The sequence below is a fragment of the Poecilia formosa genome, unplaced genomic scaffold (genome assembly GCF_000485575.1).
Source record: "Poecilia formosa unplaced genomic scaffold, Poecilia_formosa-5.1.2 Scaffold310, whole genome shotgun sequence".
In the NCBI taxonomy this organism is placed as follows: Eukaryota; Metazoa; Chordata; class Actinopteri; order Cyprinodontiformes; family Poeciliidae; genus Poecilia; species Poecilia formosa.
In genome coordinates this window covers 310,860-327,683 of record NW_006800249.1, presented here as the reverse complement: position 1 = coordinate 327,683, position 16,824 = coordinate 310,860, and the positions used below count along the sequence as shown (strand labels likewise).

The 16,824-nt window shown below is 38.7% G+C and overlaps 1 protein-coding gene across 1 annotated transcript in view; it reads right to left on the bottom strand.

The window, feature by feature from the left end:
- The window catches only part of LOC103152430 (neural-cadherin), a 194,735-nt gene that overhangs the window by 120,708 nt on the left and 57,203 nt on the right, over positions 1-16,824 (bottom strand). The window contains exons 2-7 of the mRNA XM_007572893.2: positions 15,160-15,348; positions 12,019-12,244; positions 9,329-9,533; positions 5,682-5,793; positions 4,925-5,174; positions 4,434-4,576 (exon numbers count right to left, since the gene is read on the bottom strand). Of these exons, the coding sequence (XP_007572955.1) occupies positions 4,434-4,576; positions 4,925-5,174; positions 5,682-5,793; positions 9,329-9,533; positions 12,019-12,244; positions 15,160-15,348 (1,125 nt within the window). The remainder of the gene's footprint in view (positions 1-4,433; positions 4,577-4,924; positions 5,175-5,681; positions 5,794-9,328; positions 9,534-12,018; positions 12,245-15,159; positions 15,349-16,824) is intronic.

Below are 16,824 nucleotides of genomic sequence, written 5' to 3'. Positions count from 1 at the left end.
GTTTGTTTGTTTGTTTGTTTGTTTGTTTTGTGTGTGCCAGATGGCAATACATAAACTTCTCTGGAGGAAAAAGAAAATTAAAAATGTTTCCGCAAACAGAAAGTATAACAAAGCACCCGGGAGCTACTGCTCAAGTTGCTGCGGTTGTTTCTGAGCCACAGCATCCACAAAGAAAATCCTGCTGGTGAGTATAAATAACAGTGGGCGTGTTGAGTTTAAAAAACACTGGAGATGAAAAGCGGCGCTGTGATGTTTCCTGCTCTGTGGGTCAACAACAGCAGCGACTGTCAACTGAAGCAACAGCGTGCGAAAAACCCTCACATTATCCCAACTCAGGTGTAAAACAAATGCCATTTTTCTGCGCTAACAATCGCTGCGGCATTAACATAACAGAGAGGCATCGCAAACAAACAAACAAGCAGCTTTGGTAGCAGCATGAATATAGACACGCAGGCTGAGAGGGCGCGATCACATCTACATGAAAATACTTCACAACGCTTTGAAGTGACAAAGCAGAACATCCGAGCAAGCCAAAGGCCATCTGCTGCATGAGTGCAGATGAGTGTGTGCCTGCGTGTGTGGAGGTGTGTCTGAGTGTGTGAAAAAAAGCGTTAATACAACATTTATGTGCAAATGTTCACATTTATTTCTTTTTGTGCACGGATGCATGAGAACAGTGGAGCAGTGCATGTGGCTACATCAAAGAACTGACCCCCAAAACTTTGACCCTCCTTAAAAAAGTTATGCTCAAACAGAGCCTCAGGGGAAATAAAGTTTAAAGTGGCAGAAAAGAACGGACAACAGAACCTAGGGCTTCAGAGTTAACCGGCATTTAATTTCCTCTGACCAACAAAAAGTGGGTTGGCAGCAGGGTATATATTATTTTTCCAAGCTTTGGGCTTGTGTGCAAACTTTCTTCAAGACTGAGGAAAGAAGAAGAGTCAGAAAAAAGCTAAACAGGGACGAAAGTGATGCAAATGTTTTTGATATAAAATCCTCTCCTAAGAGATATTAAAATAATGTAAAGTGATTATCAATTCAAAAGACATTTGTTTAGAAAAAAGGTCAAAAGTTATTTATACCTTTTTCAACAACCATTGCAAATGTATTTTTTGGTATGACAGCAATCAACTTTTTTTATGTTTCTATTGACATTTTGACAATTTATTTTTGGTAAGGAGCTCCAAGCCTCACTGCCATCACCTTAAAGTTTAGGTCCCTGCACAGATTTACTGTCAAATTTAAGAATAGGATAAAAAAAAGACATTTAAACAGAACCTGTCTGATAACACAAAGTGGGCTAAAAGATCGCAAAAACTAACATTTCATGTCCAAACAAGACCATACAAAACAGGACGGTGTCTTAAGCACTGCAGACTTCACTTACTTGAGGTCTCAAGATTCAACAATAGGAAAGAGATCCTGAGCAAAAATATAATTCATGGAAGAGTTTCAAGGCCAAAACCACACGAGAGATTGTCTCACCTTTGCCAAAAAACATCTTAATGATTGCTGATTTGCTACTCTTGCTGACATGACATGGACATCTGGGAGAGAGTCTTAGTACATCATTTATGTGGAAAGACGAGATTTTTCTAGAGAAAACCCACTTTGTGTGTGTCTGTTCTGTCTGCTTCATTTCTGCCACCTTGAAGAAAAAGAGACCATGTTTTTCCAAATTCCAATACAGAGGAAAATTCACCAAAACATCCTCCTGTGTTGCTCATCAGGCCAAGCAGAGCCCACAGCTCGAACACCTGCACTGTAAAAAGAGATGACGCTGTGGCTGGCTCTCTTTGGAATGACCCCTGGGATGTAATGAAAGAACGCCGTGCCAACATTTTCCCAGGCTTGAAAGAGAGAAACAGTAGGAGGAACAAACTGAGGTAATTTTCAAGGAAAAAACACATTTTGTCAAACAAAACAAGCTGCAGGAAAACCAGAATGCAAAAATAAAAAAGTGTGGAGGACACCAGTCATCATATTGGCACTGCTAGAGCAACAAGAGGTGGACTCCCACATGCAGCATTTCTGCAGCTATGCTATATTAACAACGGAGTCTGGTGTGTCAATGTCATGCTGCAATGAATTGTCTTGGATGTCAAAGTTCAGATCTGGGAGTGATCTGAACTCCCAGATCACTAATTTCTGGTTTTTCAACCAGAAATGAGTGATCTGGTTGAATGTCAGAAAATAGAAGGGATTTACTCACATTTGTGGTGCTAACTGTTCTTAGCTGCCCTTTGCAAACATCTTATTTCTCTCCTTTACATGTATTAAAACCAGAACCGTCTCCTCTCTGTCGTTTGCAATGGGATTCAGAGCCTTGTTTCAAAGTACCAGGACAACAGTGTGCACAGCACTGGTTTAATGTCTCATTATTATTCAATGTTTTATCAAGCTGAAAATCACACTAAAATTTAACTCAGCTTCAGGGGTCGATCTATTTTTTTTATTTATTTATCTTGCTTTTTCTTATTTCTGACTTATCAAAGAGACGTTTCAGGACTTACAAATACAAGTCAAGTGCACCATCAATTCACACTGGGAACCAGTCTATTGAGATCAGGCTACTCTGTGGGAATCAGGGCAAACCTCATTCCTCCAATCAACAGGGAAGAAGAAAATTGATCCCAAATTCCAGATGTTCTTTCTCAATGACCTAAATAATAAGAGCTGCTTGAGAGAGAGAATCTCAACATCACTCTAATTGTCTTCATTTAACCTTTCAGATAATTCTATATAGTTATTTTTGTCCTTTTTTGGACTATTTGTTCAATTGCATAAAAGTGACCACTGTAACAGGTGCAGTAAACCTTCATTGGCCAAATTTTCCAGGTATATTGAGCATATTGTCTAGTGTTCATTGTAGCATGAAACATTGCTCACTTCTTCTTTACACTTTGTTGCGAGTCACTGAAAAACAACATGAACAGCTCATATTTCAAAAATGGTCAAAAGACATACATGTTGCAAGAAAGTATACACTGGCAACATTGAAAATGCCTTCATGAAAGACACTGAATGATGCTGCAGAGACGCTAAAACAATGATGCTTCTGCCACTGGAGTCCAACAGAACATTTGAGAAGTTTGTATTTTTTTTAAAGCATCCCTTAAAGCATTGCTGAGATGAACAGCAAAGATACACAGCCCAAAAAACAAAATGCCTTCAGCAACCGTTGTCACTGTCACTCTTGAAACACTGGAGAGAAAAATGGAAAAGCAAAGTGTGTATTCCACATACTTCGTGTCTAGTTTGGCACATAAACAAGTTTTTATTTTTCAGTCACAAAAGGATAAAATGGTCCTCACAAAAATAGGTGCACAAATATTCAAATGAGTGAAGTACATCAGGGACAGCTGTGTTTGTGTGTGTATGCGTGTGTGTGTGCACACACACACGCATACACAGTGATTATTTATGTGTTTGTTTTTTTATTTATGCGTTTGTGGTGAGTGTGTCTTCCAGGGGGTACACTGGCCTCGTTAATACTATCACGCTTTATCCCCAAATACTTGTTACTATGGAAACAACCACTTTGCTGTGTGCGTGTGTGTGTGTAATTGTAAATGATCTGAACACTGCTGTTGTGTGTGTACATGTGTAAAAGTGATTGTTCCCCTTGTTTGTGTGTGTCAGAGCGCTCTGCTTGCTAAAAAAAACAATATGTTGACATTCATTACTGTCCCATTAGAGGCAGAGCTGGAAAAGGAGGAATGTTTTCAGAACAAAACCATCTACTGCCTAGAGAAACGCTTAATCTACTGCTCACATTCATTTTAAATTTGAGTTAGCTATTTACATTCTTCAAGACCAAATTTAAGCTTTTTTTAATCAACTTGAATATTATTTCAATGCCTTACTTGCTGTCTGTTACCAGAGGGAACACGTCCAGCAGCAGAAAGGAGTGATAGTTTGGTGTGATGCACTCTGGGAGTTTTATAATCTGTCTATTTTTATGTCCTTCAATTGCAGTCTGAGTTTTTGTGAGAATATTAACTTTTTTGAACATTTTGTTCATATAGCCTTAAAATAAAAATGCAATGAAAGACGTAGTTGAATTACGACAGTCATATCGTAAAAAAGGATAAAAATTAAAGTGTTAATCTATAGGACAACAACTTAAAATGTAGTAGGGTGCACAGAGGTGCAGCAAAATGTAAATTATTTGACTAATATGTAATGTTTGTTGCTTGTTTTCTGTTTTGAATATAATTGGTTATTGTGTTACATTTTTTTCATGTAAAATTCAACCACCTTGTTGCTGAAATGTTCTACACAGTGCGGGGCACACTTTCACCTCTGCATAGCATCTTCATTAGCACTCCAAATTTAAATGACGTAGAACAACATCAGACAAAAATCTTGATCTGGATCTTCTGTTTCAACAGAAGTTCAACTTGACAAAAGCTCTGTTGCTTTTATCTCACCTTTTTGGTTGTCTAGCTGGAAGTTGCTGTCCTCATTGCCACCTGTGATGGCGTAAGAGACGCCGTCCCCATCAGGGTCATTGGCGTGAACAATGGCGACCAGCGTGTCGGGACCAGCATCCTCACTGAGGAAGGTTTTATAGCTGCAAAAAAGAGGGAAACAACCTTTAACTGTACTGGAGGACATTGGGAAAGGTAGGATGTGATGTTGCACAAAGTAACAAAGTAAGAAGTGCAAGGAAAAATGTACTACACATAGTAGTGTGAAGGAAAGAGCCTGGATTGATTGAAGTGAAGATGAAACAGAAAGAGATGGAGGAAGCAGAAATAAAAATAAACTCTGACTTAAAAAACACCTCAATTAGCAGATTGTCTCTGTGGGTGACAGAAGGAGTGAAAACAAGAGAGATGCTGACATCGGACTTCTTTACTATTAAGTAAAGTAAAATCCACACTGAGATGATCAGATACTAACAGACGGAGGTTCTTACACGCTTTGGGAGAAGACCGGCACCTCATCGTTGGTGTTAGCCACACGGACACGAACAGAGGCTGTCCCAGTTCGAGGAGGCGTCCCTGCATCCACTGCGACAACTACAAACTCGTAGATGTGATTGGGCCGCTCATAGTCCAGGCGACGGGCAGGGCTGACCACACCCCCGGATGTGATGTCAAAATCGCCACTCGGGATGAAGTAGGAGATCTCGGAGTTCACACCGGAATCACAGTCGCGAGCCAGAACTGATGGGAATAAAAAGAGGAAATGTGGTGAAAAACATCTAAAAGAAGAAATAGTTGAGGACAGGAGAAGAAGAAAACTGAAAGATGTTAAAGGAGGAAGACAAATGAGGTGGAAAGGAGAAAGATGAGGCAATTAAAATGGAATGAATGTGGATTTATGTTAGCAAAAGGAGAGGAAAAAGAAAAGAAGGTGGATGAACGAGATAGAAGAAAACAAGTAGAAAGCCACTCAAAAGAGAAGAGGAACCTGTAAACAAGAGATTTGGATATGTGAGGGGATGAAAAGGAAAAAAAAAAACTGAGAAGATCCCAAGAAAAAAGAACGATGGAAACACAGCAAAAGGAAAACAACAATGGACCGAGAGTGAAAGAATGTAAGGAATCAGGAGGAAAAACCTATAAATGTGGACACACAAAAGAAAAAAAAACAACAGGATTAAGGGAAATAACTGGTCTCATCATGATGTATGGTGTTAAAACTTCAGCAGACTCATCAGTTTGTGTTACCTTGCAGTAGTGAGGTTCCAGGTGCGACGCTCTCAGGTATGTTATCTCTGGTGTAGATGGAGTGAAGAAACTCTGGTGTGCAATCGTTCTCATCCGTTATGTGGACAATGACCTGGAGGAAAAAGCTCATTTAGTTTTAGTGTTTCTCGTGCAAATAGATGCTCATCTCTGTATGGATCCACAGATCAATCAGAAAAATCCAGGTAACGTCTGCACCGGGGTGAAAATCTGAGCCGATATTGATATTAATTAAACTGCCTTGGCCAATAACCAATATTACATATAATTTACTGCCCTTTTGGCACTGTGATAACATATAATATAAGCCCAGTTTTCCTTATTGTAATGACACCAATGTGCCGTTTCTGATCATAATCCAGATATATTGTTAATCCCTAGTTATTTCTGTCTGTGAAGTATTTTTCTATAATTGTATGGATCTTCATAGTAACACCATGAACTAGAGGATCAGTCAGAAGCAAAGCTAGAACCACTCGTCTTTCTCTGTCATCCATATGGAGAAAGGTTTGTGTGTGTGTTGTGACAGGCCATGAAATAAAATAAATCAAACAGAACCACAAAAACATCACAAATTCAAAATTCTGCTTTAGGTGTCTGTTAATCCATCTGGGATGTGGTAAATGAATGACAAATATGATTTTCTCACTACCTTCTATAGTGATATCAGGGTGTTTGTTTGATGTTCTAGTGTGAAAAACTGCAGATACAGATGCCACTGTAAAGCTGTATAACTGATGCTTAAGGAGAAACTAATTCATGACCATTTGTCTGTCCGTGCTTTAAGCCCTTAAATCTCAATCCTCTCTGTGTCTTTATCTCACCTTTGTTCCTGTTCCCCCATCCAACATGCCAGAACTGAAGCATAATAGTTTGTTTTTATTCTCATAAAAGCTGAATTAACTGGTGAGGCTGCTGATGTGACCACCTGAGCACAGATTTCCTCTGCAGTCCAGAACCTCAAACACACCACCTGTTTAGTCTGGACAGCAGGGCAGCAATGGTGAGGCTGAGAGGATTTAGATGTGTGGCTGCCTCTGCAAGTATGCACAGAGCATATAGAAAACAAACTAGTGTAAACAAGGACAAAATGTATTATTTTCATTTTAAAGCCATTTAATTTAGGATTTTTCCAGAAAAGAACATTTCTGCTTTAAAAGATTAATTTGAAGGAGAAAAGAAAACAAACGGCTTTATTCTGTTTACTTTGTAGGTAAAATGTGAAGCACAAATCACCCTGAGTGATGTGGTGCAGTCAGTAATCACCTGTCAACAGTAATTACCTGAAGCATAATTAAACCCTTGTGTTATCTGCAGGAGATGTTTTGTGATTTCTTTCTAAAGAGAAGGAAAATGGTAACAATTTTTGACTTTGTAAAAGAAATATGTTCCCATTAGGAACAAAATATTTGTTTTCCGTAGGAACTTGAATGAAGGACATTAGATCTCACCACTATTTCTGTAACTGTAAGAACTGGATTTTTAAAAGCTCTCAAGTGGAAATTGTACTCTTTACATTGTCAAAGAAATACTGTCATCATAAAACACGAGTAGCTGACAAATTTTACCATACAATTATTAAATTATGTGGTGCAAATCATAAAGAGCAACTTTTGGCTTCTGATGCTCGGTGTGAACACAAGTCCAATGAGTGATGAGTGGAAAGTCCTTCTGTCTTCGGTCGCTAAGATTTAAGCATAACGTGTATAAATTTTGTCTGGATTTTGACAGACTAATGAACAATGACAGCTACTATTTCTAAATATGAAACTTAAAACTTCAATCAGCCTGTAATATCGAACAAAAACTCCAAATTGAAAAAAAGTCCTTGCACTAATTTCAGTATGAGTTTATGGAGCAAAAAGCCATGTATCCACTGCATGTTAATATGCATTAGCGGGAAGGTGTAGATCTTTGCTTCATATAATTTGCATAGCTTACCAAAAGATGAAAAGGTAAACTTTTGGTTGTGCTTGTAGACAGGATGTTTAGTTTTTTTGCATACAGCGTTGAAATTGAGAGTTTTCATAAAAAAAGCTTAATTTGCTGTTTCTAATTTAAGTATGCGTAACGTATGCTAAGTAAGATATAAATTTAAACGGTTGCATCATTGCATCTGATTCAGAAATGAACGTGTTTTCATCAGAGAGCAGCTTGAGAGCAGTTAGGCGTCAGCACGTTCAGATGCTTTTTTAAAAGTGAGAGTTGATAAGTTGTGATGGTGGTGAATTTTTATTTATATAGCACACCAGCTAAAAGACCGTTGAGTTTAAACAGTTCTGTCAAACCTTAACCAGTTGGCTGTTGTTATGTGAACCTCTCTTTTTATTGGCTTGGTATTCACTGTTTACAACATAGATTAGAAAGTAGAAAAAGCAAGACAATATTCTTCAATGTTAACTTAAAATATTAGTTGGTAACTTATTGAATCAATAGCTTTTTGTGTCTAATTAATTGTGATACTGTTTAGTTGTCAAGCATTGAAATGAATGCGCTTTGGCAAAGTGTGCAGGGACACTGCGTTCACAGAATAACACTTCACAGTGACTGTCATCACAGGTCAGTAAACTGTGACCTTGTTCACGCCTGACGTTGTTGAGCCTCTGGGGTGATTTGATCACAGGCTCAGCCTCAGCTACAGGTGTGAATGCATACGCGACACACAGAGGTCATGGCGACATCCGAGTCCCTGGATAACATTCACGTTTTGTCCTGAGCTGCAAAATGACCAGATCGCTTAACAAGGTGAACACCACTGGTCTTTAGGTCACAGTGAGGAATCACTGGAAAAGTTACTCACCACGTTGGGTAGTGGAACGTGATGCAAGTTTAAAAATAAAATGTGTCGGACATTTGAATGTGTTTGCTTTTGAAGAATATTCAAAAGCTTTTGCAGAAAAATGAAAAAGGTGGTGCATATGTTGGCCTCAAAACAAAGATAATATTGTTTATTGCGATAACTTCTGGGACAATTTACATTACAGTAAGATTTGTTATAGTAAGACTAGTTATGAACCATTACATGTGTTGTGTTATATATATTGACAGGCTCATCATGAGAAAGATAATAAAAGCAGCTGTGTGTGCCACTGTAGAGTCAAATGTTTTCTTCATTGTTTTCACTGGATTAAAGTACGTATCGGTGCATTTCCCCCTGACAGAAATGGAAAACATGATTCCCTGAAAGTCATTATAGGAACTACTGATTGCCACATTTAACACAGATTTCACAATTATGACAAAGTGTTGAATGCATTACTTCTATCAACAATTTGAGGCGTGTAATTCAAAGAACACAAGGAAAATTACAACCTTATAATTATGTTCTGGGAGAGTTGACAATGAAAATAATCTTCCTTCAGATTAAAAACATTTCTGATCCAAAGTCCTTTTGAGCTCAGATATTTTTTAGCCAAAAAAGCTTGTCTACAATATAAAAGTTTAGATAAAAATACACTTTTTTTCATGAGTAGACTGGAATATTTTCATCACATCCCTGGCTTCTCAAGGTATTCATGGCATAATTAATGCTCAATTTATTCAGATTTAGCTCTGCTGAAGTTGTTGGGATGTTTCTTACTGAAGCAGTACAAACAGGACTCAGTAAATCTGATGGCATTGATGCGTACCTCTGCAACGCCGCTGAGGCCGGTGTCGCTTTCAGAGGCTCGGACCTGCAGGGTGTGCAGGTTGTGACCGCTCTCGTAGTCGACCGATCGGGTGAGGCTCAGAGCGCCGCTTTCCTGGTTGATGCTGAACAGGTTTCCGGGGTTAATCAGTAACATGTAGGACAGACTCTTCTTCTGGAAGGAGACAGCCTGAACCACAGCAACCCTGACCACAAACACACACAGAAAGGTTCGAGATGAGCCAGAAAAATTATAATTATAACCTACATGTGGTTCACATTTTATTTCTGTGAACCACATGTAGGCTGGTTCTGCTGGAGCTCTCTGAGATTACACCGAGATGAGCGTCAGTCTTTCCCTCTTTATGAAAACATATTTTCCCTGTCTAATTCATAGTAAAATGTATAATGTTGAATTTGATAAACAACATAAGATCTTCTAGTTCCAGTCTGCTCTACATCCCCAGAACCAGAACCAAACCTGAAGAAGGAGCATCAGGTTTTTACGTTTTGTGCTTAATGTTTTCTTTATGCAACACTTTGAATTGTCGTCTTTCACATTGTTGAAATTTGTTTGCAAAGCAAATAAACTTGCATTGCCGTACTCTCACTGCAAAGCCCAAGAAAACGTAGAAAATTGGACTTTATTCTTCTGAGTTTCTTTAGAAATGTTGTTGCGTACCTAATTTAACAAACTTTGACTCAGGTCATTTTAATGACAATGAGAAAGTCCAACATTAAAACATGTTAATGTGTTTCCTCTGTACCTCATATGTGAGTAAACGGTAATGTTGCTGTGTTTGTTCATTTATTTCATCTTGTATGCAGGGTAAACATGAGCACAGGTCAGAGGAAAGCTGCTCTTCATGTACGACTCCAAACAGACTTGGTGACACGCTGGTGCTGCTCTTAAACTCTGCAGTCTTCATGGATTATTCTGAGCTCTAAGGTGCCATGCTCAGACCTGGTTAATCAATTTGATTAAAAGAGAAACACGTACACACAGACACACGCAAGGGCATGCAAAACATATATAATGGAAGGCTGAGACACAGAAAAAACCCATACTGAGCTACACCCACACAGCGCTCAGAGGGTGGCATGGATACTTGGATATTAATACAATGTGCTTTGCGCCAGCAGCCCTGGGGGATTCAACACACTCACACACTCCCCTTCATGTTTATCCAGACCTCACTTTTAATAAATATTTGAATTTGCCACACTTTCAAATTCTCAGCCTCAGGCCACACTCATACATCTGGGCCCTCTTCCTCCATCCCACCCCCTTCCTTCTCCTCCTCATCATCCCTCTGTCTCCCATCCTCTTCTTCTCTTCTATTTTCTCTCTTCTGTTTTTCTACCTCTTCCTTCCTCTTCCTCTTTTCTTTTGTCTCGCTCTTCGGGGCTCATCTTTTCATGCATCACATGACATGCAAAGCACAACAACAAGCACACACACAAGAAAAAACCTCATAGAGGCAGTCTCGCAAAATCCATTCATTTTTTATGGCATTGGAATGTAAATGATGGGATTGCAGATGTGGAAGGTAAAACATAAATTTGGGTTAATAACCTTTTCATGGCTCTATAATTTAGCGTTTATTGATATCATGCCAGTATAGCGTTGTGCACAGTGGCTTGCATGCAGTATATACCCACTGAATGCAGTATAAACTCTGAACAATAGTTCTCCATACCATAACAAGACATTTTTACTTATTTATATTTGTTTATTAGCACCTTTAAAAATATGCAACAAGCCCCTAGAATGTTTGTAATCTCTTTACATAATACCTCAAAATTAGTGAGAAGCCCCTGTGAATATCTTTGAATTTAGACATGGACTTTGACTAGGCCACAGATGAATATAGTAGCTCTGACTGAATGTTCTTCTTTCCACTCTTTCATAATTATCAAATTTGAGATTAGAAAGTGTCCGTACTGGCTGCTTCTCTGATTGATGATCTCCTTGCCTGTCTTGTAGGTTTAGGTGGACGGCCATGTCTCGGGTAACTTCCAAAGCCAGTTGGTTGAACCGGATTTTATTTAGGGGTGTTGAAGAAATGGGGCGTGAAAATATATGAACCCCAAACTTACATGTCTCATTTTTCTTCCCCTTAACAATATAGATCGCGTTAAGTTAATAGTATAGCACATTTTAGCAACAATGCAGTTCATAGTGTCTGACATCAAAACAACGTTGTACAAGCAAGCAATAAATATTACTTTTTGTCAAATACCATCATCAAAATCATCAAGCAGGTACACTTCAAATGTTTTGATCAATGTTTCATTTATTATGAATCAAGGGGAACTCTAAGCAGTTGGGTTTTCAGCTGTGATTTAAAGGAACTCAGTGTTTTGGCTGTTTTGCAGTTTTTTGGAAGTTTGTTCCAGATTTGTGGCACATAGAAGCTGAATGCTGCTTCTCCATGTTTTGGTTCTGGTTTGGGTCGGTATTGTATTTTGGTGTTAAGTCATTCAGTGATTTATAAACTAACAAAAGTACATAACATGCAACTTTATGCTGCTCTATTACAACAAATTCCATCAAAGCTTGTGGGTGTTGCATAAGAATATGTTGAAAAACTCAAATAGTATCAATACTTATGCAAGGCCTTGTATTTTCAGGCTTGTTTGACCATCTATATAAGAGGTACTGATAATATTTGTGTTGGTGGGACTCACGGTTGGCCAACAGGCGTGTTTTCCAGCACGTTCAGGCTGTAGGTGGAGTTGGTAAACTGTGGCGGTCGGTATCCAGCAAGGATGGAAACAGTGGCTGGTGGGCCTTTACGGCCTCGTCCGTCCACCGCCTGGACCCGCAGATGGTACTCCCTGCTGGGGGTCAGAGGTCGTCCTGTGGTCCTAATCAGCCCAGAGCGACGGTCCACTTCAAAGCACTCCTCACCACCTAAAAAAGAAAGAAAAAATGATATATATATACATGCTGAAAATACAGTAAATTTTCCCTGCTTGAATTGTCATTGTGTATTTACACAGGACTGGTGTTTGCTATTATTACTAAATTTCATATTTACTTCTGTACTTTGAACTCTGAGCTATTCTTTTTTGATCATGCTTTCAGTTTAAAGCATTTTAATGAATAACTTGCCTTTACAGTTCTCTAACTATTTAATGAATGTTGCCATTATTCAAACAATACATTCATTTGTGGATTTTTTTTTTTCACATAAACAACCATCTTTCAACTTGTCCACTTGTGTATAAATAAAGAGACGGAGTCCCAGCTGTTCAATTATGAAAAGCCAATTGAGGCAAATTGATGCTGGAGGCATGCTGGCTGTGTGTTTATTTATGTGTGTTCTATGAGCTAGTTAACGCTCTCTGAAGACGCAGGAAAAAAAAAAAAGAAGAGTGGGCTCATTTTCACTCACGTCCCTCTGGGTTTATGAGACAGAGAGCGGGAAGCAGGAGGAAGTAAGTGATGGAGAGATGAGGAATAAAGAAAGAAGAAAAGGAGGAAGAGGAAGGATGGAAAGCTGCCAGCAGAGTGGAAGTGAGAGATGTGGAGGAAGTGAGGAATAATGGAAAAGGAGATGAGAACGAAGACGAGGGGAAGAAAAGGAGAAGAATCCCCAGCTGTTGACCAGAGGGTTCTGCAGCAGCAGCTGCAGCCCAACTGTCAATCATCTCCTCCTTCTTGGATATTTTTCCTGTGACAGATTCATTTCAGTCTCTATAAAAACAATGTGTGTGCAAGAGGAGAAAAAATCAGCATTAAAGTTCTTCAAAGATTTGATTGTCTCAATTATAAAAATGTTTTATTTTTTAATTGTCTCTTTCTGTGTTTCCAATTAGCTGTCACTAATTACGAAAGGTTTCGAAATTAACAACCTCCAGTGGGATAAAACTATACTTAAACTGTTTGATCTCCTCCTACGGCTCTGCTCTTTCATTATTTTCAAAAGCTGCTATCCATTTTGATTAGGCTAACGTGAAACCCTCTCCAACTTGACATGAAGGTGTGTTGTAAGCTCAAATCTTTTGAGAAAACTGGAACATTGAAGGTGTTAGCAGAGTTTTGTGCTGTGGTGCAACGCAATAGAGGAACAACAGGAGGTAGAGAGCGTCCTTTCTGTTCTTTAGATAAGACAAACCTGCATAAAAACCCATAAGGATACAAGTTTATATTGTTTTAATTCATGTTTGATGTTTCTTTCTAGTGTTTTTAAGTAGAAGGTGGATCAGATTTTCCATTATTTCATATCTCCTTACTGTCACCAGATGAGAAAGTACTTTAACTTAACTGAATGTAAAACATGCTAAAATCTCTTTCTTGTATTTTACTAACTGCTAATTAGTTAATAAACATAGCACTGAGCAAATTTAAAGCATAAATAGATTCTCTTAAAGCCAGAAATCACTTTTAACTTTCTGCAGAAGTGAAGTAAATCTAAAAATCCTACTGGTAATAAAAGCTAGCTACCATTATGGCTAATTTTTGTGTGATGTTCTAAAAGTTATTTTGTTTTGGTGGCGAGTAGGGAAAAAAAACACGATAATAAACAGTAAATTTTTGATGTTCACATTGGGTAAAATCCTATTATTGCCACTGATTAGGTCCGTGCTACACATACACACTGGCTACACATTTTCACTTTGACATGATGCCAAACGCAGATTTTAACTGAAATTACTGGATTATTCGTCAGTGCACACGTGCTCACATTATCCCAAAGGGAAGCTTTTAATATGGGAGCATTAAAAATTAGCTCTATAAATATCATTCCTTCTTCTTCCTCCTCTTCTCTTCTTCTTCTCTCATAAAATGTAAAAATAATAATAATTAAAAATAAAAATCCACAGCCACCGGCACCCGTACGCCCACCCTTTAACTCTCCCACTCGCTACCTTCCTCTCCTGAGACTTTGCTATTATTCGCATTTCTTTGCCCCGGGGAGCGATTAAGAGTGCAGCTCTGTGCTTTTTATGCACTTTTTTTCTCCATTTCCCTCTTGACAGTAATTGAAATCCAACAAGTCAATCTTTATTTATAAATCACTCCTTTGAGCAAAACAGGTTTGTCACAGAGTGCCTGGCAGAGTAGGAGCGGACCTAATTACAGATACAGGCAGGAGATAAAAGCAAAGACACGACAGGTTTAGAGAAAAATAGACTGGGAAAACAAGGTTTGACTGTGACAGGTAAAAAAAGAAAAAAGATACAAAGCAAGATGATAGATAGATAGATAGATAGATAGATAGATAGATAGATAGATAGATAGATAGATAGATAGATAGATAGATAGATAGATGCTAATGCGCTAATAGCAGAGCTGATATTTTGCTTACCACTTTAAAATTTTTGCTAACTGTGAAAACAATTTGCATAATTAATTTTCCCAAGTAATTTCTAAGGCACTAATTTAGTTGGTTGTTTTGTAAACCTACAGTTGAATGGTTGAATTTAGCAGTTTAGCAGGCTAACACCATTAGCATAGCATTAATTGAGCTAATGTTTATGATTAGTTCTTTGGAGTTAGTTAGCATAGCTAGTATTTTAGTTAGTGGTGCCCATTACTTGATGAACAGATGGACAGACAGATAGATAATCCATAACTAAGGTCTTTGTCCATGAGTGTAGTTGCAAATCTGGTTGGCTTCTTCCTCTATACGTGGCTTTTCAGCCGATGTTCACTGTAGATGATGACTCTCTCTTAACAGATTTAGCTAACATCTTCATAAGATATTTTTGCTTTAGTTCTGGGGGTTCATTCATACATTTCACACGTTTTGAGTTAATTTGATGATCCTGACTTAAACAGCAATGCAAAACTAATTCTGCTAACGTATCAGGAGAATGTACCGTCAAGTAGGAGGAACTGAGCTTGTCCCAGCGCGCCGTCTCGTTGTCTCGCTGACAGCCGGTAGACCACAGAGCCAGATGTGGCATCAGGACCCACGGCGCCCAGGTAAGGCGACGGAAACATCCCCCACTGCAGGTCAGCCTGACTGGGCATGCTCAGAGTCAACCTGCACAAGTACCACTCATCACCTGAATGTGGAAAGAAAGAAGAAAGAAGAAGATAATCATTTAGTATAAGAATATAACTTTGTTATCTGAACGCTAAACTGATTTTTCTTGATTTTTTTCAATTGTTTTGTCTTCTGTCCTGATTATCCACCATAGAAGAAGTTACATCTATATATCTTTGAGTAAAGCAACTATTTTGTGTATTTTGGTTGCTGCTTCTGTGCTGCTATTGTTGTCTCAGCTTTGCAACAACGTAGCTCGTTAGCTAAACCCGCTCCACTCGCTCAGGCAGTGGTCTAAAAGGGGAGCAGCTCTCAGCCAAAGGGGACAAGGTGACATTTCTCTTCAACATCTCTCATGTTTCCCCGTGTTTCATCTCCACCCTGCTGCACGAGAAGACAAGAACCAAGGAGCAAGGGATGAAAAAGGAGAAAAAGAAGCAGCTCCTCCAAAATAAAACAAAACTTTTGAGAGTGGAAACACAGGAAGGAGCACAGCAGGTGCTCCCACCTGCCCACTAAAAACACACATGCTTGTCATGTCTACGGTTCTGCTCTCCATCTTTATTCTTATTATTTCACGTCGCCTGGTTCTGAAGGGGGATTTGTTCAGTTTGGGGGGTGCCTCGGTGCTTCGCTGTTGTTTTGACTCCTGTGTCGTTTCACAGCAGCGCGGGAGACAACAGCCTGACAAGAGAAGAAACTTCACTTCAGAGGAAGCAGAGAAGAAAGGAAGGATGAGCAGGTGACAGGAGAGGAGGAGAGGAGATGACAACCCAACACAACGGTGTCTTTTTCTGTCTTTTTATATCACCTCTGAAGGTGTGTCAACACACAGAGCAGGAGAGGGAGGGGAGAGACAAAGGGGATGATGAGGAGGTGAGGAGGAAGAGATCCCTCGACACATCAATCCACTGAGATGGGAGTCAGAGTTAAAGAAGAAGAAATTAATGGGTAAGAAACTAGAAATGTACCAATCCGACATTAATATCTGTATTGAACCCAATTTTGAAAAAAAGTTTTGATCTGTGAATTCAATAATTTTTGCTTTGAGCAACATTTTGCTTTATTATTTATTTTGAGTTATGTTTAGAATCAGGTTTAGCTTATTGTTGCATGTTTGACCAAGATAAACCTATTATTTTTGTCAGTTTCAATTTCCTTATTATTTCTTTTACATTGGCTGTTATACTTCTAATTACAAGTTGTGTGTGTGTGGTTTTTTTTAAAAGTTTGACGGAGTTGTGAAGATATTGGTGTGTTTAAGTGTGCTCTACTGGTGCAAAGTTATCAAATACATTTATAATTCAGTTAATCTGGGGTTAGGATTCTTCTGTATCGTATTGGTATCAGCCAATACTGATCCTCAGATAACAATATCGAAAGTGGAAAAAGTGGATATGAAACAAATCAAAGGAAGAAATAGGTGTAAGAAAACAAAAATAAATAAGGGAGAAAAACTGAAACAGTCTTAATTAAGTAAAAACTAGATGCTGCA